At 51.5% G+C, this 21199-nt stretch overlaps 1 protein-coding gene across 9 annotated transcripts in view; it reads right to left on the bottom strand.

Annotated features, from left to right (window-relative positions):
• Positions 1 to 502: 502 nt before the first annotated feature.
• Slc66a2 (solute carrier family 66 member 2) overlaps positions 503 to 21199 on the bottom strand; it is a 37152-nt gene continuing 16455 nt past the window's right edge. For 3 of the 9 annotated variants that reach the window (XM_087593176.1, XM_087593177.1, XM_087593175.1), the window contains exons 4-6: positions 20753 to 20806; positions 9780 to 9996; positions 503 to 1630 (exon numbers count right to left, since the gene is read on the bottom strand). In XM_087593176.1, the coding sequence (XP_087449302.1) occupies positions 1423 to 1630; positions 9780 to 9996; positions 20753 to 20806 (479 nt within the window). In that variant the 3' untranslated portion in view covers positions 503 to 1422. 9 annotated transcript variants of the gene reach the window in all.

Here is a 21199-nt window from a genome sequence, read left to right as displayed (position 1 = left end):
CCTGCAGTCTACCAACACCCTGGCAGGCTAAAGAACAGAAGTCAGTACACCCCTGAGCCAGTCACTGCCTCACCCTGCTTCTGTTCCCTCCCTGTTGGTCCACAAACCCCCTGCTTCAATGGCTTAGGACTATTCCTTGTCATGACTGTATCTGTGGCTTGCCTGGTACCCTCTGTGGTGTATGGGGGACAATCTGAAGCCTGTTCATCTCAGATATCTGTCTCTTCAATTGCCAGAGAGATGCCACAGGCCTGGATCACATCCCTGAGAGCTGTGTGAGCCTTTCAGCCCAACGCAACCCTGAATTCCCCACCAGAGCCCGTACCAGCTTCCATTTCCCCCCAACTACTACAAGTTACCTCCTCCCCCTCCCCCAACTCATACCACCGCCCTCTAAAGACCCAACGTCTCACCACCTCCCGCCCTGCCCACCCACTGAGATCCCTCCTCCTTCCTGGATCCACACGCTGTTTACTGACTTACATACACCACACGGAACATGTTCATTTCAGCAGCTGGGGCTGCCATCGGTGGCATTTATTTTGGAGGTAATTAGCACTACCGACATCTCCCTTCGGTTTTTTAAAAATAAACATCTTACAAGCATCTTACAGGCCAGAGAGTAAGCAAGAATCTCGCTCACACACTTAGAATATCCGGGGGAAGCTTGGAGGTGGCACAGTGCGGACTCTTTGGCCATCTGGTGAGCCACCGTGACCATCAGAGCTGTTGTGCTAAGTAGATGGCATCATCGTGTGCAGGAGAAATTCTTCTGCCCAGCAGAAGGGACGGTACTGTTATAAGAAGCATCTAGAACATTCTGGACCCAGGAGCCAGCCAGGTCAGCACAAGGCTGCCGAGCGTAACACAATCTCATGATGAGCTCAGAGAGGAAGCCAAATACAGTGTGACCCGTGTCGGGCCAGCGGCTTCCATCCACCCCAGGTGCTGTACACATACCCGTGGCATACAAGGGCAGGACAGGGCAGAACTTGAGGACAGACAAGCCACCCGCAGCCATGACTACACACTGTCCAGAGTGCCACAGGCTCTGCTGGGAGAGCAGAGGCTCACTGAGGGAAGCTGGCTGAGAGGAAGGAACTCCACTGCCTGCTGTGCCTGCCATCTTGCTCAGTGGCATGAACCTATTTCAGGATCGGGCCAGTGTTTTTCTGGAGGAGGTAAGGAAAGACAATCTGCCTTTTCTATCACCTTGAAAACACCACAGAGCCAGCCCTAGCTCCACTGACCCTGAGTCCCCCACCTGAAGGCTGAGGGGGACGCAGCGCTCAACTTAATCTCTGCCTACGCCTGGCCCACCTGTGGGGTACACAGGGCCAAGCTCCCTGGTGCAGAAGCACGGATCGGGACTCAGCACCCACAGTTGGTCAGTCGCGCATGTCCTCGTCCGCCCTAGATTCCTCAGAGCGCCTTGGCACTGGCAGGATGCACTGCATGGGGTGCTGGCTTCTGGGGGTGGTGAGCAAAGGCATAGGCCTGCCCCAGGATGGCCAGGTCCACCATGACCTGTAGTAGACCACAGACGGAGAACTGCAGAGGTGCGCCGTTGAGCAAGAAGTAGGCTGTCTTGAAGGTGTCCCCACTTGTCCACATGAGCACCATCTTGAGGCTGCAGGAACAGAAAAGGGGGCAGTCAGTGTTGACCTGGGAACAGGGGTATGTATAGAGGTCAGTACTGTGACCCAAAGGATTAGCAGGCGCATTTACGAGATGGAGGCCACAGAAGGGGATGGAACAGCCTGACCCAGGCCTGCCCAACCTACCACCTTGTGCCTTTCTCTGGTCCTAGAGAGAAAGGACAGTCTGCCTCACACAAGGACTTGAGAGTTCTGACTCTCGTGGGTCAGACCATGGCTCTGACAAGGTCCAAGAATGGTCTGATCACAGAGAACCACAAGGGTTGGTATCCGGGGAAGCCAGGACCCCAAGGTTCTTCAGCCTGGTCTAGTAGGTCCCCATACTGGGTTCTGCAGATGTGGGAGGGGAATGGAGAAGGCAGAAACAACACACCAAACAGAAAGCAGCTGTCCTGGGGCCTCCCTTCAAGAGAGAGTTCTAAGAGAAACAGAATCACTCCTCTTGTCCCTACATATCCCTTGTTCTCACTCAGTGTTAGGGGCCACAGACCTAACTGTTTTCCTGCATCATGGGTGCAGAGAAGCCTTGATTTCTTGGCAGGACAAGCCTGTGCACTAAAACTACATGTAGCCCAGGTGTGGGGGCTGCAGCTTATGGGCCCAGGAAGACACAGTGCAGAGGCGAGATCCCACACGCTGAAGACACAGCCACTTTCTTTGGCCACCTCTCTGCACTATTCAAGCTTCCTTTTCTCTTGGGGCCACCAGCTCAACCCTTCCTGAAACCTCTCTCTCATTATGCCAACCCCAGTGCTGCAACTCAGATGCCCCAGAGCAAGGGGAGAAGCACACCCTAGTCTCCTGGTCCTGCATCTGCAAACCTGGGGTTTTGAGAAGTGCCTGCCCCAGGCTTTCCTGGAGACAGAGATCTGAGTGCTCTGAGGAAACTCTAGTGATAGGGAAGAGATCGGTTAGCCCACAGAGTGGCTTACACTAAACACTGTACTTTTTCCACTGCTGTGATAAAGAACCCAACAGGAGCAATACACGGGATGGTTCGTTTGGTTCACAGTTTAGGGAGGGCATGGCATAGCAGCAAGAGAGAGACAGCTAGTCCCTGCCCCTGTCCATACTCAGGAAGCAGGAGAAAAACGCCTGTTATCCTGCCCAGGACCCTAGGAGAGGGTGGATCTCTCTACTTCAATTAACCAATCCAGAAACTCCCTTATAGACATGCCAAGAAGTCTGTCCCCTAGGTGATCCTAGACCCTGTGGAGCTGACCGTGTTAACCATCACAGCCAAGGTTCTGGAGATCCCGACCGTGTTAACCATCACAGCCAAGGTTCTGGAGATCCGAACACGGAAATGCCACAGAACTTTGCACCCTGGCCCTCCACTTCAGCTCCAGGTCCTCCTGAGGTTTTCTTTAACACTTAGGAAATGTCCTGCTGCCACTCCTGAACTGGAACTTAAGTAGCGGCCAAGTTGTCATTTAACTCCGATGTCCTTTCATTCTAAAACTGATGCCAGGTATGGTGGCACTTGGGGCAGCGGAGGCAGAAGGATAGGGAATTCAAGACCAGCCTCAAGCTACAAGACTTTGCCTCAAGACAAACAGATCGCATTACCGGAAAAGCAAACTATGGGAAGACACCACGCACATACACAGCCCAGGTTGTTCTGAAGGGTGTGCAAATGTGGGGTCATAGGTAGGTTACCACTGCAGGTGTTGCACAAGTCTGAGGCTGCAGGTGAAGAGAACCAGTCTGTATGGCATGACACATCTGAGGTCGGGAGCCCCAGAGTTCACCCAGAATGAAGAGAGTGACGCCCAGGAAGAAGCTTTAGTTCTCATTTCAAAACCAGGCAGAGCCGCACTGTAGGGCTCAGAACACCCAGGGTGATTGACAGGGGCAGCGGGGACAAAACATGGGTCTTGTTGGGTCACCAATGCTTCAGTCCCTCGACAGAGCAGCGTGTAGATGGGGCTGCATCTGATTCATTGCCTCTCAAACAAAGCCCAGGATTCCCCTAGGACAGTCATACCCGCCACACTTCCAGAAGGCCTCTACGACAGCCACGCCTGTGCAGGTCCTGGGGAAATGCCTGGCTGGTCGTGTTTATACACTTATAGCAAACAGAAAGCAGGCGCTGGACTCAGGTTCCACCCTTATAGTCGGTGGTTCAAAGCCCACGTGAGACAGCAGGCTGAGCGAGAGCACGTCATGGCCTAGAAACTAAACTAGATCTAGCGGTGATTCTTCTAAGTTTGAAGTGAACCAACCTAAGCCAAAAAAGCCCTGCAGGGAGGTGACCAACTTGCCCCTCAAAGTCACCGATGCGTGGTGAGCATTTGCTGGGGCAAAACATGCAGAGGTGACCTACGTGGCCCAGTCAGACCCAGGGAGAGGGTGCTTTGATAATTCATCCGGTGTTAGACTGAGTGGGTGTGGGGTCCCTCGGGCTTGACTCCAAGTCTTCCAGACACAGGTCCCTAGCACAGGACATACAGCTGTAGCCCTGTGTCCCGGACCACCTGTCCCTATCCAAGCCACCTGCCCAGGCCTTCACTGTTAGCATCCCCTTGGCCCCAAGTGCATAGTTATGTCTACAGCGAATAGAGAAATGAAGCAACTGCTGGAGCACGGTGCTACCCAGTGCCGGGGATATTCTTAGCCACCTGGGTTCTTCCGTCGGACGGCCTCTATCCTCCTGGAAAGATAGCTCAATGGTCCCGTCAACACCATTCTGTTCCTGGGACGAGAGTCTAACCATGCCGAGGTCCTGGCATGCTCTGAATTGCTCAGTGAGCTAACAGAGGGAAAGGAGACCACAGTCGCACACCCCAGAGGATATAGGGCTGCTGTACGCAGGACAGATGCAAATCGGTTTCCTGGGACTATTACTGCTTTGTTCGCTCCGAGGCAATGAGTGCTACCTGTCCTCCCCCAAACCAGGATGTCCCTAGCCAGCGCCATCTTCACGAGCAAACAGTAAGCACACTGCTCCTGAAACCCCAGCACTCGGGAGGCCCAGGCAGGAGGATCAAATGTTCATTCGGTCAGACATGGTAGCGCACGCCTTCAATCCCAGTACTTGGGAGGCAGAGGCAAGTGGATCTCTATGAGTTCAAGGTCAGCCTGATCTACATATCAAGTCCTAGGACTACATAGAGAGACTCATTCTCAGAAAAAGGGAAGAAAGAAAGAGAGAAGAGTTCAAGGGCATTCTGGGAGTGTGGGGGTGTGGTAGAAATATACCACATGCCAAGAAGTTGTTTCTTTCTCTCTCTCTCTCTCTCTCTCTCTCTCTCTCTCTCTCTCTCTCTCTCTCTCTCTCTCTCTCGTCCTTGGATGGAGGAAACAGCTGCCGGAGGGTCTCTAACCAAGGTATTCCGATTCCCACAGTACAGGTTACCCACTCTCCAGGCTGTTAGCGGTGGAGTCAGTGTGGGTGAGGAGCAGACTGTCATGGTAGAGGCCTCGATTTTCTGCATCAAGATCACACTGTAGCTGGCGGCCGAGGCATGGCTGTGGTTCCACTTCCATCCCTCTCCTCTGCCTCTGCCCGGTGTTGACTGCTGTCTTCCATGGGCCTCCTGGCCTGACCCCTCTTGGCCTCCCCACTGTTTTAATCTAGGCTCTCATTACCTCACTCTCGGCTCCGGCATTTCTCTTCCCAACAGGGCTGCCAGATCACTGCTCTTAAAATACCTCCTCACCTCATCCTTGTCCTGGGCAGCCGACAGGAATGCCTCTCTCCGGCACCCAGGGCTGCAAAGCCAACTGCTGCACCTGCTCAGCTTCAGCTCAATGGCATGCTGGCCACGCTGACCTCAGCCCAGAACCAAGTCGCCACTACCACCTACAAAAGCCCTGCCACCCAAGTCATGTCCCCTTGGTAACCCGGGTTAGCCAATGTCCTCTTAGATGAGACACAGGAAAAGCAGACACATGGGCAATGTCTTCCTTAGGTATCTATCGTAGGCTGCCACTGCAGTCCCAACATGACTGGGGATGGCCTTGAACTCGTAATCATCCTGTCTCTGCCTCCTAGATGCTAGCGTTACAGGTGTGTATCCCCATGGCTAGTTTAGGCGATGCTGAGGATCAAACCCCCGGAGCGTGCTAGGCAAGCACGCTACCCACTGAGTATCCCCACCCCTAGAGTTGATACTTAGGTGTTGAATGGACAACCGAGAAAGGAGGAGGATAAGCCAGAGCATGATGTAGGAGAGATATTTACAAATCACACATTTGATACAACTCTAATACCCTGAACAGAATTTTTAAATTCTTACCATTCTGTAATAAAAACACTGCAAATACACATTTTAAAACAGGCAGAGATCTTGAGAAGATACTTCCTCAAGAACAGAGCCAGGTCCACAGGAGATGTTCGCTGTCGTTTTAACTGTCAGTGAAATGCAAACCAAACCATCCCGAGCAAGCACTTCACACCCACCAGGGTGTTGGAACTAAAGAGCAAGTAAGAGCAGCTACGGGGATCAGGACCACACGCACGCACACACACTCACACACACACTCACAAACACACACTCACAAACACACACTAACACACTCACACTCACAAACACACACGAACACACTCACGAACACACACACTCACATATACTCACACTCACACATACACACAACATACACTCTTACACACACACAATCTCACACATACCACATAACACACACACCACACACAATCACACAACACACACAACATATACTCACACACCACACATACACACACTCACTCACACATACCACACACGCACCACACAATCACACAACGTACACTCACACACACTCACACACACACACTCACACACAGATACCGACCACCTTCCCCCCCACCGTACCCCCAACCCCGCACCCTGTACAACTAGTGGAACACGAAAACATGTTCCCTGGAATACAGGCTGGCAGTTCCACAGATCACACCCCAAGCCATCATATGACCTGGCCATTCTCTGCCTACATGCTTTCTCTATAAAGGAAAACAGTATGTCCAGAAGAACTTATCCACGAAATCAGGACAGCATGAGTCAACCAAAGGCAGACAAACATCTGGAACATCCACATCATGAAGTTGTAGAAAGGAACGACCCAGAAGGCCACACAGTATATGATTCCAGACATGTAACGACCAGAACAGGCCAATCAAGAAAGACAGAAAGCAAGTAAATAGGGTGAAGTCTGTGTCAGAAGGCAGGGCTGCTAATGAGTTCAAGTTTCTCACCCTTTATGGAGAGACGATGCTAAAATTAGAACGTAATGCTGCTTCCAGAGCCTGGGCACGGACCACCACGCTCCCCCGGGTACCCTGTAAGCGGAGTACCTAGCAGGGTGGTACCCGGCCTTTCTGCTCTGGGCACAATGAGAGGCATTTCTTCTCCCAGCACAGGCTGACTGCTGAGGTCTGGTAGTGACCAAGACATGTCCTAGAAGAAGCATGCTGGGTTTCCCAAAAGGCTATGAATGAGGGGCCTGCTCCGGGGACCATAGTTAGATCTGAATGATCATAGGTTAAGTAAAGCCCGGTTTCTGGGAGCATCCACTATGGCAAGAGAGCCCAGAGTCCCAACTGGATCCTGCAGAGAGGCCTAGCTCAGGGGCCTGAAGCTACCTCCACCCTGACTGCCTTCCTTAGCGGCCCTTCCTGGCTGGATTCTTCAGACTCCTCCATGCCTCGCCCTCCCCATTCTGCATTTGCAGTGCCTTCCCCAGCCACTCCCTCCTGTTTCTGTGCTGGTGAAGGCTGCAGGAGGCTTGGCTTCCTCCCTCCTTTACGCCCACCCCCACCCTCCAGTAATTACTTGTTAGGGAACAGTCTTCAATTCTAGTAAAACCCGGGGGAAGAAGAACACAAACACCTCCCCACACACACAGGATCCACCTCACAGAGGTCCACCGCGTTAATTAGTAAAGTTATTCCAGAAGCATCATCATTCATCACCGGCTACAAAGCCGTGGACAGTTAATATTTTTCAGGAGGGAAATGATTCAGAAGTATCTAGAGTAGTAGCCCCAAGATGGGAAATGTGCCTGTGGAGGTTGTGTGTGTGCATGTGTGTGCACATGTGTAGAGTGTGTGTACACATGTGTAGAGTAAGTGTGTGTGTGCACATGTGTAGAGTGTGTGTGTGCACATGTGTAGAGTGTGTGTGTGCATATGTGTAGAGTGTGTGTGTGCACATGTGTAGAGTAAGTGTGTGTGTGTGCACACGTGTAGAGAAGTGAGTGTGTGTATGTGTGTGCACATGTGTAGAGTGAGTGTGTGTGTGCACATGTGTAGAGTAAGTGTGTGTGTGTGTGTGTGTGTGTGTGTGTACACACGTGTAGAGTAAGACTTTCCAGGAAATCCGTTCTGAGGCCTACTAAAGTCAGTCAGAAAGGAATGCGCCACCCACCTCCCCTCCCCCATTCCCAGTCCCAGGAATCCAGAGGTAAAGCACGGTAGGGCTAAAGTCCAATGTAGATTTCTCCCCCTTGCGGTGCAATGGCACAAGCAGACAAGGGATAAAACCCACACAATCTTGCTTCCACCTGACAGCAGCCTCTGATTCTTAGGCCCGTGGCAGTGTCTGTGCCTGTGCACGTCTTAAACCCATTTTCGATCAATCACATGGAGTGCCTGCCTTCTACCAAATTTATCTGAAACGGCGACACTTTCCATGCTTATCACGCAGATCCACGGCAGTCCAGCATGCCATCGAGAAGGTAGGGACACAGTAGGACCTGCGACATCCCCGAGTAGGATTCTGGTGACCAATCCTAATAATAAAGGTGCCGGCTCAGCGGGGCCCGGCGGGGCCGGCGGTATCGGGAGCTTGGCCAGTAAATGCCCCTGTGCACATGAAGGAGCCCAGCGCCTGTGCCTAGAGGATGCTGAGCAGGGAGCCCCAATATCTCCAAACACCGACTCCGTTCTCAGCTGAAAACGGCTTGCCCAACACTTTCGCTTTGGAACAGCGAGTTAGTGGCCTTTCCTCCGCGATCTGCACTGATGTAGACCCAGAGCTAATGCTCTCCTGCACGTCCGCCACTGCACGTCCGCCAGCCCCAAACCAGAGCTGTGGGATCGTCATGGCTCCGGCTCCACCCGATTTCAATCAATCAATCAATCAATCAATCAATCAATCCAGACCCCCGGGGCTCCACCCATCCTCACTAGGGAAACGGGATCTACCATGGTCACGACTGCCAGCCTATCTCTGCCCTTCCTATGTAAGTATCACACTCAGGCCTCTCCTACACTGATTTCTACACCTCACGCTTATAATCTACGTGTGCACAGGAGCCCCGTCCCTACAACCCTGCATCCAGTAAGAAGAACTACAGAGGGATATTAAAACCCCGTATCCGGCATGACCCCAACCCTCTGTCCTGTCCACTGCCTGTCCCTTCCTAACAGGACTTGCTTTCCTTAGCAAAAACAGACCCTATGATTCCACTGATAACAGAGTATCACCAGGACACACCAGGGCGCACAAGGGTGACTCGAACCTTCAGAGAAAGGTGGTCCCCAGAGGCAGGATGGACTTTAGTGAGGAGTGGGTAGGGAGAAGTGGGCAGGGTCTCGGGGGAGAAGGAGGATGGCGTCTCAGAGGGCACGGGGTCTCTGAGAAGCAGATAGGCTCTCAGCGTGAAGTCAAACAGCTCCCTTAAGGATGGTGCGGAACTGAATGCACGGCTGTGTTCTTCCCTCCTCCTCGCCTGACCTGTGCTGAGTAAACACTGTTTTCTTCATAGACTTCCCAATGGTCTATGGGAACCGTCCTGTGCTAGACAGATGTCGTCAGACACTTCTTAGCACGATCCTGACACGAGTCCATCCTTGTCTGCCAGACACTGTACCTCTGGCAGGCCATGGCATGACACTGAAAAAGCCACAGTTGGGGTACCTTTGTCAGGTTCCTAGGCCCTGCCATCCAGATGGATAGGTGTCATGTTCCTCAGTCCCTGGTCCTGTGTAAGCTCTGCGGCTCCTGATGGGCTACGGCCTCCTCACAAGGTTTCTGCTTCCCTCCCTGGCCCCATCGAAACAAATCTCCTCAGACAAGAGTCAGAGGCCCAGTGTGTCTAAGCAGCGTGACTTCCCCCTCGCTGTCAGAGCTCGACAGCCCCAGTGAGTGCCGTGGGAACCTCCACAGGGACACCTCCTACCTCATGCCCTCCGTGGAGCGGTGACGATAGTTCCGATACAGCTGCGGCACACCCAGCATGGCTTCCGTCAGCACTGCCAGGAAGCCCAACGTCTCCACAAACAGAGCCGAGTCGATGGACAGGTAGGTGATGTAGCCGGCCACACCTGTGAAGGCCAGAACACACTGCACATAGTCTGCGAAGCTGCTCCAATGCCAGAAATGATGAGGGTCGAAGTCTAGAGGGAGAGGGAGAGAGAGGCACCTCAGTTGGGCAAGCAAATTATACTTCATGGGGGGGGGGGGGGATACCGACAAGGCATGAGCAGGTCCAGTCGGCAAAGTCTTTGTGAGGAGGGATGAATGGACTCAGCTAAGGTTAGCGAGGTGAGGAAGTGCAGAGGAGACAGGACCAGGGCGAGGCCAGTGGGGGGGGGGGGGGGACTGAGTGGGTCGAAGTCAGTGTGGGGGATGTGGATGATTCAGTTCAGTGAGGAAGAGATGGGAACGAGCCAGTCAGTGTGGAGGAGACCCAGCAAGCAGGCAGAGGTCAGTGTGGGCAGATGAGATCCCAACAGAAGCAATTCCAGGGACCCTTGGTACCAACATTAAGTCGTTCGGCTTAATTCGAATAGTTCTAGAGAGGAAGACATAAACCACGCCTCTGGAATCTGACACCTGCCTGCGTTTACAGGGACAGCTCTGCCCTCTGTGACTCTGGTTAACTACGTGTCTCCATTCACTTGGGTTAATGAACCTCCTGGGACTGATCTAATGGTTAATGATCCGTTCTACGAGTCTTGACTGTTTTTAGCCCATGAGGGAGACCTGGTCAGCACACAGTACTACTGCTAAATACTTGGTCACCAGCGCGATAGCCCAGGCTGCCTGAGGACGGATTCTGTGGAATTATTCACAAGCACTGACGTGAATGAATTAAATGACACTTCAGCAGATGAATACTCCCGGGACTGTGGAAGCTGCAGGGAAGCTTCTGGAGAGAAGGGAAGCTGAACGAGAGGATGCAACATGGCTATGCCTGACTGGGCTCTTAGACCACAAATCCAAGACAGGGAATTCCAGCAGGTGTAGGTGAGCAGGGCCAAGAGATGCCCGAGATGCTAAACTCTTCCAAGTATGGCTGCTTTTAGGGGGAGGTTGGAGGCTGGGAAAGAAAAAGTCCCCCCAACACACATTCCACTGCTCTCCCAATGAGCTACACCCCAGCCCACTGAACACCTTCTGTAGTGAGGAAAACAGCTAACACATCGCTGGTCTGGTATCCCCATTCGCAATGAAAAATGGATGGACTTTAACATGCACATCACAGTAGATCTGCAGCCCTGGGGTCTTCAGAGGCTCGACCTGCCCTGTATCAGCACTCCTGCCTCCGAGCTATGGATCTGAGTGAGCAGGCTGCCCTCTCCCTCTGCTCCAGAAGAGATCGGGACACGCTGGTACAGCACACATTAAAGTGTGTGTGTGTGTGTGTGTGTGTACACGCACACACACACACGCATACACACGCATGCACACTCGGGTTGGGGAGGGGGATTGAACTTCCAGTTACTCAGACAACACACACACACACACACACACACACACACACACACACACACACACACAAAGGCCATTCCTAATACCACCCAAGGGTTTTAGTTTTCTGAGGAAGCTATTTTTGTTTCTCGGGATTAGGACAAAAAGGGGAAACCCCAAGAGAACAGAGACCAGGTTACCTGCATCAATGGCATTTTATTGTGTCACACACTATGTAGACCGGCAGGGTGTTGCCCCATGCCCACTCCACTTACTGGGCTCAGAGACACAAAGGAGCCACCCTGTCAGAGATTACAAGTCTCATTAAAGCTTGGACCCAGGACAAACTCCAACAAAGAGCTGCCGTCCTGAGTCTGGGTCTCTGGGGTCCCCCATCCCCAGCCTCAGGAGCAGGCATGTGGCCCAAAGGCCTAAATGTGTTATCAATACATCACTGAAGTTTGACTCAGGGCTAACTACAGGGCTAAAGCCATGTGAGAGGAAAAGGAGCTGTCACCTTCACCCAGGGACCATGCTTAGTTTTATGTCCACTGTCTGTTCTAGAGCCTTCTTGATGCCTGTCTAGCCTGTGTTCACTCACAGTTCCAGTGTTCCTGATCATGGCCTAAGGAACTGGCCCTTCAGACGAGAAGCCCAATCCCAGGAGGAGCCTTCTTTGGGGGAGCAGGGCAGGCAGAGCTGGCCTGCACGACAGGGGCCCAGGCACTGACTCTATGTTCCAACACCGTCAGGGAGTGCTAATCCAACCCTCAGAGACAAACAGATTCCCAACAGAGAGCAGGAAAGAGGTCATCAGCCCAATGTAACATCTCCCATGTGGTGTGTGGTGACTGGGACCTGGAGGTCAGAGGTAGCCCTTCAAGCAGCAGGTAGCAAGGGTCAGAGGGAGGACAAGCATGGCCCCCAGGATACCTGGTACCTGAGAGGCAGTGAGAAGATATGGAGAGATAATGGGGAAGACACAGTGCCCCAAGTTTCCTCCTGAAGGCAGAAAAGTAAAGAGCTCTCTGCAGGATGCTTACATATTAATACCTAAGACGAACACATCTGAAAACCCCAATGTTCTTCTGAATCTATGACCTACAACAGAATGGACAACCAATACATCAATAGGCAAAAGGAATAGACAGAAAGTGGGGGGGGGGGCCCAGAAGAAAACCCAGCATCCTCAAGTGTTAAGGTCAAGTCCTCCAGGACCCCCTGAGGGCAGAGTAGCCCTAACTCGGTGAGAAGGAAAAGACACTGGGTCCATCACAGCACTGAGAACGGAAAGAAACCAAGTCCGGGTCAGGGTTTTGTGTTTGTTTTTGTTTCCCTTAACTGCCCATCTCTGGGGCACGGTGGGTACCACACCTTGAGGCCCCAGTTACCTGGGGCAGCTTTATTAACCTGTGGTGTAATCTGTGTTCCTCCAGCAGCCCACCAGCACCCTCATGTGGCTGGTCTGTGCCAATGCAGGCCAAGCCTTTCTACTCCCTTAGAAGCAGGGGAACAAGACTGGGTTCTCTCAGCTCCTGGCCTAGAGTTTAGGCCAATGACAACCAACCACTGAAAAGGCAGCAGGAGCCCCAGAGCCAGCGAGGAACAAGGTACAGGGTTCTCTACCTTGGAAGTGACTCCTCAGAAATGACAGCTCTGTTCGAGGCTGGCGGGTCAGGTCCTGCCAGGACCAGCACTAGGACTCACCTCAGAGAAGATGGGCAGGAAGGGGCAGCTGACGCTCTGCACTAACAGGAAGTAGGGGCTCAAGAGACTGAGCTGACAGAGCTGGTGAGCTAGGAAAGGACAGACCACCCCAATGACAGCGCGGCAGGCACGTAGCGCCTCACAGCTCCACCTCACAAGTGAGACCACGGAATACTTCTCCCCAGCTCCCCAAGATGCTCGGCATTACCACAGGAGAGCTACAGCCACAGCCTCCAAGCTCAAGAAAGGTTTCTTGTGGCTGTTCCACGTGCCCTTGTGGCAGAGAAGCAAGTCTGGACCGTGGACTGGGAATGACAGGAACCCAGCTGGCTACCCAGAATGAATCCTTCGGCCCATGAAACTGGGAGAACCGAGAGGAGTTCACATCAGACATGGCTCACGCTGACCACTCTTTCCCTGAGCACCTCTGAGCAAGGCCACATAGAGAGGCCACAAAGAGCATCAAACCATGGCCTGCAGCCATCAGACCGCTGGGGCAGCAATCCAGAACAGCTCTCACCATCCCGGGGGACACTAGCATCAAGGAAGATCTCCTCAAACCAATCAGAAGAAATGGGAAACACAGTACCCTGACCCTAGTGGGGCGAGTAAAGGACAGAGTAGGGCTCTGCACAGGAAAAGAATCTGTCTCAGCAGCACAAGGGCAGAGCCACTCCCGAGCCCCTTGCCCACGAGTGTCCCATAGACACACTCATTCCCAAGCCCGAAGGCCCTTCTTGGACAGCTATGACAGAGGAGCTTCTTCCTCTGTCTCCCAGGGTCCCACCAGCATGGAACTCGGCGCATGCTGGACACAAACCATTGGGAACTCCACACTGCTCTGTGTGGCTCAACCGCTGGCTTCACTCTGCCCCGAGGGTCCCAGGCTAGCCTCTAACCCCCAGCCTGACCAGACTACTGGTCAGAAAACCAACTGAGTCCAAGCCTCCCAGGTCAGGAGCAGGAGTGCACCCCAGCACATGTTTACCGAAGTCAAGAGCAGACCACGGTGCTCCTGGAAATGACTATAAAGTGCCCTGCAACTTACTTGGGCTCTTTGACTGGAGGATGCTGAGGCCTGAGACAGCGCCATTCTGGGTAGTGATAGAAAATATACTCAACCTCAAATAGCTCAAGAAAATAATCATTGTGGTCCAAAGTTAACTTGGTGATGATGTCTATATGAAAAATTAACACTGTGTGAGAGAACAGACAAAAAGATCTAATCCTGGCCACCCTGGTTCTGATTCATGCACAGCCTTTCTTCCTGCACCAATGCTCACTGGAACTTACCAGGTAGAACCCCAAGTCCCAGGAAACCTGCACAAGCCTCCGGGGCATGGCAGTTCCTCTAGAGAGATGACAGGAGCCACATGGCCCACGCAGCACCAGCTTTCACTCTGCCTGAAGGTCAGCTACTTCAACAGACTAACAGCCAAGACCTCCTGCGACAGCTGAAATGACCTTCCAAACTGGTGGTCCCTACTCACCCCAGCACTGCCCTCACCCACAATAGACAAGGGCGGCTCCACCAGACGATGGCTCGGAGACACAAAGTCAATGTTCTGGGAATCTAGCCCACCCAGGAAGCTGGGGGGCAGTGCTGGTCCTATTCCCCTCTCCCAGCTTCCAGACAGGGCCACCTGGAAAACTGACTGGGAGCACCCACTGCTTGGCCAAAACAAAACAAGCAACCACCAAGGCCAGTATCCTGTTCAGATCTGAAGTTACACAGATAAGGCTGCCATGGTACTGCTGCTAATGATGGTTCCACATCACTGGGGCAGCTACTCCGAGAGCCAGAGAAGCCAGGGTGAGTAGTGCTTGTTACGAATGGGTTATCAGTGCCGTTGACTCTCTGTCTTTCATTTCAGGAGTCCTTTCTAACTCTATCCTACCAACATCCCAGCAAAGGATTCGAACACTCAACTCCAAGTTTCTCCATCAATGGCATTGACAGACATGCGGTCAGCCTGGCCTGAAACACTTTTCCTTAGCAGGGTTCCCTTCGATGGAGAGATGAGCCAGGAGAGAGGGGGGGGTACAGTGGCCCACACTCGTCATGTCACCCTGCAGAGCACTCTTCAGTGTCACCATTCAGTAGCTGATAGGATAGCAGCCTCTGTTCTGACGAGTTCCATTCAAGTCCATGACAGCACAACTCAGAATGATCAGAAAGGGCCCAGCGCAAGGCTCTGGCCCTGAGAGCACCAGAATAAACGGTTTTACCATCCAACATGGTACCTTCACTTGAAAGAGGTTCTAAGGTACCTGCTTTCCCAGGAGTCTTCTGAACACTGTGCTCCGCTCCTACAGTAAGCCACCATGGAACACTCCGTCCCAAGTTTATTCCTCAATGCCACTGACAGAGAACAACACTGGAGCATGTGGCCAGCCTTTATGAAATGTCCTCCCTAATTCTAGCCCCAGGGGTTCAAGTGAAATAGGACAGTCAGGAGAGCACTGAAGAAAAGCGTCAGGAGCTCTTGGGAAACCATAGCAGAAATCTCACAGGGGGGGAGGGGGGCTATGCTCCCAGCATGGGTAAGGAATGAGCGCTGGTCTACCTCTCAGTCAGCCCTTCACCTGCTGAGCTCCTCTGCTCTGGGGTCCACCCCAGCCAGCCCACTCAGGACAAGGCTGAGAATCCTGGGTGACACTATGGCACCTTATACAGGAGAGAGACTCCACAACAGGCTGAGAAGGCTGAGGAGGGCAGAGGTCACCTTCTGCAGCCTGTCCTCAGAGCAAGTTGTTGCCACCAGCTCAGAGCAGCATCTGAGGTTCTGTCCTCTGGACAGGGGTAGGAACAGGGAGTTCAAAGCCCTCCCCTAAGAGACAGATGCTCAGAAGAGAGCATAGGCAAGCTTGGGCTCAAGAATCCTAGCAAAAGAACGAAGACGTGGGTCCTGGAGAAAGTTGGTCAGGTAGGGCTGGGCACCTATGATTTTTACACTTGGGAAACTGAGACAGGAAGATAGTAGATACCAGGCTAGCCTGGGCTACATAACCAGACCCTGTTTTGAAGGAAAGGGGAAGCGACAAGAAAGAAGCCGCAGCTAGTGGCTCCCTGGCCAGCTGAAGAGAAGGAAGGAGGCAGCTAAGAGCTATCTTGAAAGCAGCGCCACTTTTAGACTGGCTTTAATGACCCCCAGGCTAGCTGCTGGTATAGCATCAGCCAGAGCACTATACCAACGGAGCCAGCTCCCCGGGCTAGCTGCTGGTGTAGCATCAGCCAGAGCACTGTACCAACAGAGCCAGCTCCCCAGGCTAGTTGCTGGTGTAGCATCAGCCAGAGCACTGTACCAATGGAGCCAGCTCCCCAGGCTAGCTGCTGGTGTAGCATCAGCCAGAGTACTGTACCAACGGAGCCAGCATTGCAGGCAAGGGAGGTCAGTGTGATGCCAGTGAGGGCAGAACACTTCAGAGCTCGAAGTAGACAGAAGCACAGCAGCCAGTACCATCAGGCCCTACAAGAGGGTGGGCAGACTGCCCCATTCAACCGAACCAGGATACCAGCAAATAAGACACCCTTTCCCGGGTATGAGATTAGTGCCTCGGCTGTCACAATATTAATTTTCAATGTCCAGTATGCAGACAAACAGGGAAATGTAGCCTTTACACGGAGGGCGTAACAACAACAAAAAGCAAGAAACTATTTGTGAAGAAACACAAAAGAAAACGAAAGTTCAAAATAACATTGTAAATGTACGGTGAGAACTGAAGGAATCCAAAGAATATATAAAAGAACCAACAGAGGTAGAAGACATCACCTCACCCGGTAGAAGAACGTTTCTCAAGGGAGATCAATCACTGAGAACCAGGAGAACCTGGAGCCGGCTGCAGGCAGTGTCTGAAGTAAGAGTCATGCTGGAGCTCAACAAGAGACCTGAGCCAATGGAAGGGTCAGCAAACCTTAGACACTTCCATGGAATTATGCTGCCCAAAGAAGGAAAAGCAACAGTGCCTCAGAGAACCATACAGCACCACAGGCACGATGAGCATCCTAGAGTGGAGGAGAGGAAGGAACAGCAAAGGACTCAGAGATCACGACCACAGGTCCCAAACACGAGTACGGATGAATGTCAGAGACAAAGAAGCCATCTTAGAAGCAGCAGTAGAACAATGATGTCCCTCACAGGGGACCCCCACTGACTTCTCATCGGACACAATGGAGTTTAGAAGGCAGAGGGATGGCATTCAAAGTGCTGAGAGGAAAAACAACTGTCAGTCAGGAGGCAGCTCCTAAGAAAGCGTTCTACACAAGGAGAAAACAAAATCCCCAGATAAACAACAAGTGGGGAAACTGTAGCTTTCCACGTGAAAATCAAGTGACAGCAGAGGTCATATGAAGGCACTTAAGAAGAATGAAGTATACAGAAAGGAAAGTATATACACTACTCGGAAAACATACCAGGAGCTGGGCATGGTGGTTACCCCCTGTCACTCTAGCCCTGAGGGTGGGTGGGATTCTGAGGACGGCCTGGACCGCATTGGCAAAAAAAAAAAAAAAAAAAAAAATTCCCTGTGCTTGTGCGTGCGCAAGTATGCGCGCGTGCGCGCGCACACACACACACACACACACACACAAACACACACACACAAACACACACACACACCTACCTTTCTTAACTGGCTTACAAAGGAACTACAGAAAAACAATGTTATTGTGCTTTCGGGGTCTTTTAACGTGCCTACCATCATCCAGCCACCAAGACAACACAGTAGGAGAGTAAGGGCAGCCGAAACTCAGAAAGAAGGTTGACACAGTAACTTCTCCTAGTATCATCTTCTCTAGGAGTAAAATCTACACAGAGTAACAAGTCAAAGACACATGGTTAGACTTGTAGCACCCATAAATGCATACATAGTCCTCACACCACCAGAAGAGGGAGGGAGGAATTCCACAAGGATTTCTGTGTCTCACCAAAACGAAGTTAGTACAAAGTTAAAAGACTCTGATAAGTTAAAATCTGTATTATTTAAGCCTTAGAAAAACTAAGAAAAATAGCACTATATAGTTAAAATTCACTAAGGGAATTAAGACATCCCAGTATTAAAATATTCACTTAATATTAAACACTGTAGAAGAGTGGGTACACACAAACAGCAAAAAGAACGACAAACAGATCAAAAATAGCAAATGTTAGTCAGAGAATGGGGCAGAGGTTGTACTGATCTTAGTACATTGATGTATCCACTCTTCTGAGTGCAATGGCGCCCCGGTAAGGATCAGTGGTCAGTATGTAGGAGTTGGTTCTTTCCTTCCAAGAGGATCAAACTCGGGTCCAATAGCAAGCACCTAATCTCAGCTTAACCATCTCACAGGTCCTGTGGCTTTTTATTTTGTTTTGAGACAAGATCTTGCAATGTAGCCCAGGGTAGCTATCTGCCTGCTGTTCGGAGCATAACCACAGGGATCCACACAGCTAACACTAGAGTAAGCTGCAAGCACAGCTGTGGGGTAGGCCAGCACTCAGCACTTTGAGAGGCTGAGGGAAAGGGTCAAGCCTTCTAGGCCAGCTTTGAGGTACAGAGTCAGTTCGAGGCCTAAGCAACATAGTGAACCCAGTCTCAAGAGAAAAAGTGAAAAGAAAGCTGGGGAGGTAACTTGGTGGTAGTGTGTCCCATGCATGAGGCCCTGGGTTCGATACTGGGCAGGAGGGGGCCTTCAAACAACAAAATATGTCATAGGAGGCATTTTGTAACGACAAAAGGGCCAGTCTCTAACAACTACGGACCCACCTAACAACTGCTCTGAAATCAAGAGAGCGACACCTGACAGAAATGAAAGAATTAACAAATATGTGGAAGCTTCTGCCAGCTTTCAAAATGGATAGAACTGGGCGGTGGAAACAGGGAGTTAAAAGAAGACCACAGCATTACTGTAAACCTGGACCCAACAGACACCCACCTCCCCTCAACAGGAAGACGCCTACAGCAGCAAGGACGGGCTCCTGGAGAGACCCCTCAGGAGAGGTCCCAGAACAAGCTTCACCTCAGAGTATCTGAATGGAAGTACTCTCTCCAGTCACTGGAGATTCTGTCAGAAGCCGACACAGAGATCTGAGGGCTTCCCAAAATGAAGCCCATCTATTCTTCAACTGTGAGCAGGTCAAAGAAATTTCGAAGAAAATGAGAAAGCACTTTAAGACAGAGAAAAAACTCAGTGGACCAAAACACACAGGAGGTCGGTCAACCCTTGCAGAGTGGATTCACGGCTGTGAGCACAGATGTTTCAAAGTGTGGTAGGAAAAAAAAAAAACCAAAGTCAATTCTCCTCCACTCAAAGGACCCAGAAGAAAGTGCAAACTAAAGCAAAAGCAGGCAGAAGACAAAACAAATAATCAAAAGAGAGGGAGTTAAAGGGGAATTCAGCAAACTAGACAAAAAAAAATATCAACAAAACCAGAAGCTGGTTCATGGAAGAGATCAGCCAAACTGACAAAGCCCTAAGGAGAGAAGCAAAGGACAGAGACAGGGCTAAAATCACCAGAATAAAGAGTAAAAGGACCAGTACCAGGGACCAGTAAAAGGACTACAAAAGAACACTAAGAAAAATGAGACTGGAGACGTTTGTTGGGATGAATCTGAAACCAAGCCACAGTACAGAAGAACCCCAGATGGGTGAAGGAAGTGACAGAGAAAGTACTCAGGTTCAGGACAAGGTGGAGCGGACACTGTTAGAGCAGAAGCCCAGGCGAAGCCAGCCGCACAAGGAAATCAACCCAAATTTTAAAGAGGAATCGGTGGCGACCCTTCACGGACACTTAGGAACTTACTTCACTACCCGGTGTATTCAGAGTAATACCTAGGCTATTCTAAAAGCAAAGCCATCAGGAGAAAAGGACTTCAGACCAGAACTTTCCGTGAGTACAGACATTAAAAGTCCTCAGCATACATAAGATCAGCAAACGGCGCCCAGCAGTTAAGAGGTAACCGGACACCATAATCAAACAGAACTTAGCTTAACACACAAATGTCGACCCCGTGAAAACAGAACAAATGGTGGAAGTCCCTCGGTCACGTTTAGAGACACGGTACAGTGTCTAGAACTCGAAGTCCACAGACAGCACCATGCCTAGAACTCACACAGTCCACAGACAACACAGAGCTGAGCCAGGGCCAGGGCCATTCATGACCGCAAAGCAAAGCCCTGTCAGCTCACAGGAGCTTTAAAGGCAAGTGCAAAACCCAGAAGTCCTCAGTAAAGCCAAGAACAGAACACACATGCCTTGTCTAGTCTCTGTCCAGTCAGGGTATTGGGAAGACTGGGAGGAAGAAGCAAACGGCTGTGCCTTGCGGGTGATGTGACCTTTCTGGTGGACAATCTCTAGATGGCTAGAAGTATGGGAGCCGGTGCTATAGCCGACAGAGTTCAGTCAGGCTGCAGCAGAGGTCACACCGGCAAAGCCAGTGTTCCTTCCACAGAACAGCAGTGAACACTCCAGGAGGGGATAAGGGTTAGCAGCAAGTCCACTGGCACACCATCGACAGGAAGTAGCTTGGGATAAGCTCAAAGCTTGCCATCTTGAATTTTCCACACCCATTTCTTCTTCCCTTTGGTTCACCCCTCCCCGGAAATCAGCCGGTTCTACATAGTCCAGGCCGAGAGCAGCGGGCTGTGGGCTAAGTGTGTCCAGGCCATGCGTGGCGAAGCGACTCGGGAGGTCACAGGTAAGTACGGATGCACGTGTCGACAGAGGGACAGGTTGCAGGGTGAAATGGAGCCAGGGTCTCAGTAGTACATACCCAGGTAGGGCCGCCTGGGGGGCACTCTGAGTTCTTCATCCTTACTGTCTGTCGCTACATTTAAAGAGAGAGAAAACAGAAAGAAAGGAGACAAAAACAGACTGGTTTTAACACTGGGAAGTGGGTGTTTCCTAGGGTTGTTGCACTTCTTAAAACAAACAAACAAACAACAAGCGACAACATCAAAACAACATCAGAGCAGGGAGGAAGATTTTTGTTACTTTGCATTCAAAAATCCACTTTCTGAACTGTTCTACCCTCTTCTAATAATATCCTGGGACAGTAAACAGAAGTACAGGGGGGGAGGAGGCCGGGGAAAGGAGGAGGGGTGGGGGGAGGTGGGGGAGGGGAGAAACCCCACCAAAATTTAAGCCTGGATGTTCTCATTTCTTCTCTACAGTCAAGGGACATTAATAACCGCTTTAGGACAGGCCCCAATTCTCATGT

The sequence above is a fragment of the Rattus norvegicus genome, chromosome 18 (genome assembly GCF_021556685.1).
Source record: "Rattus norvegicus strain SHRSP/BbbUtx chromosome 18, alternate assembly SHRSP_T2T, whole genome shotgun sequence".
NCBI lineage: Eukaryota > Metazoa > Chordata > Mammalia > Rodentia > Muridae > Rattus > Rattus norvegicus.
Note: the sequence above shows the minus strand (reverse complement) of the source record. Positions and strands in the feature narration are given on the sequence as shown.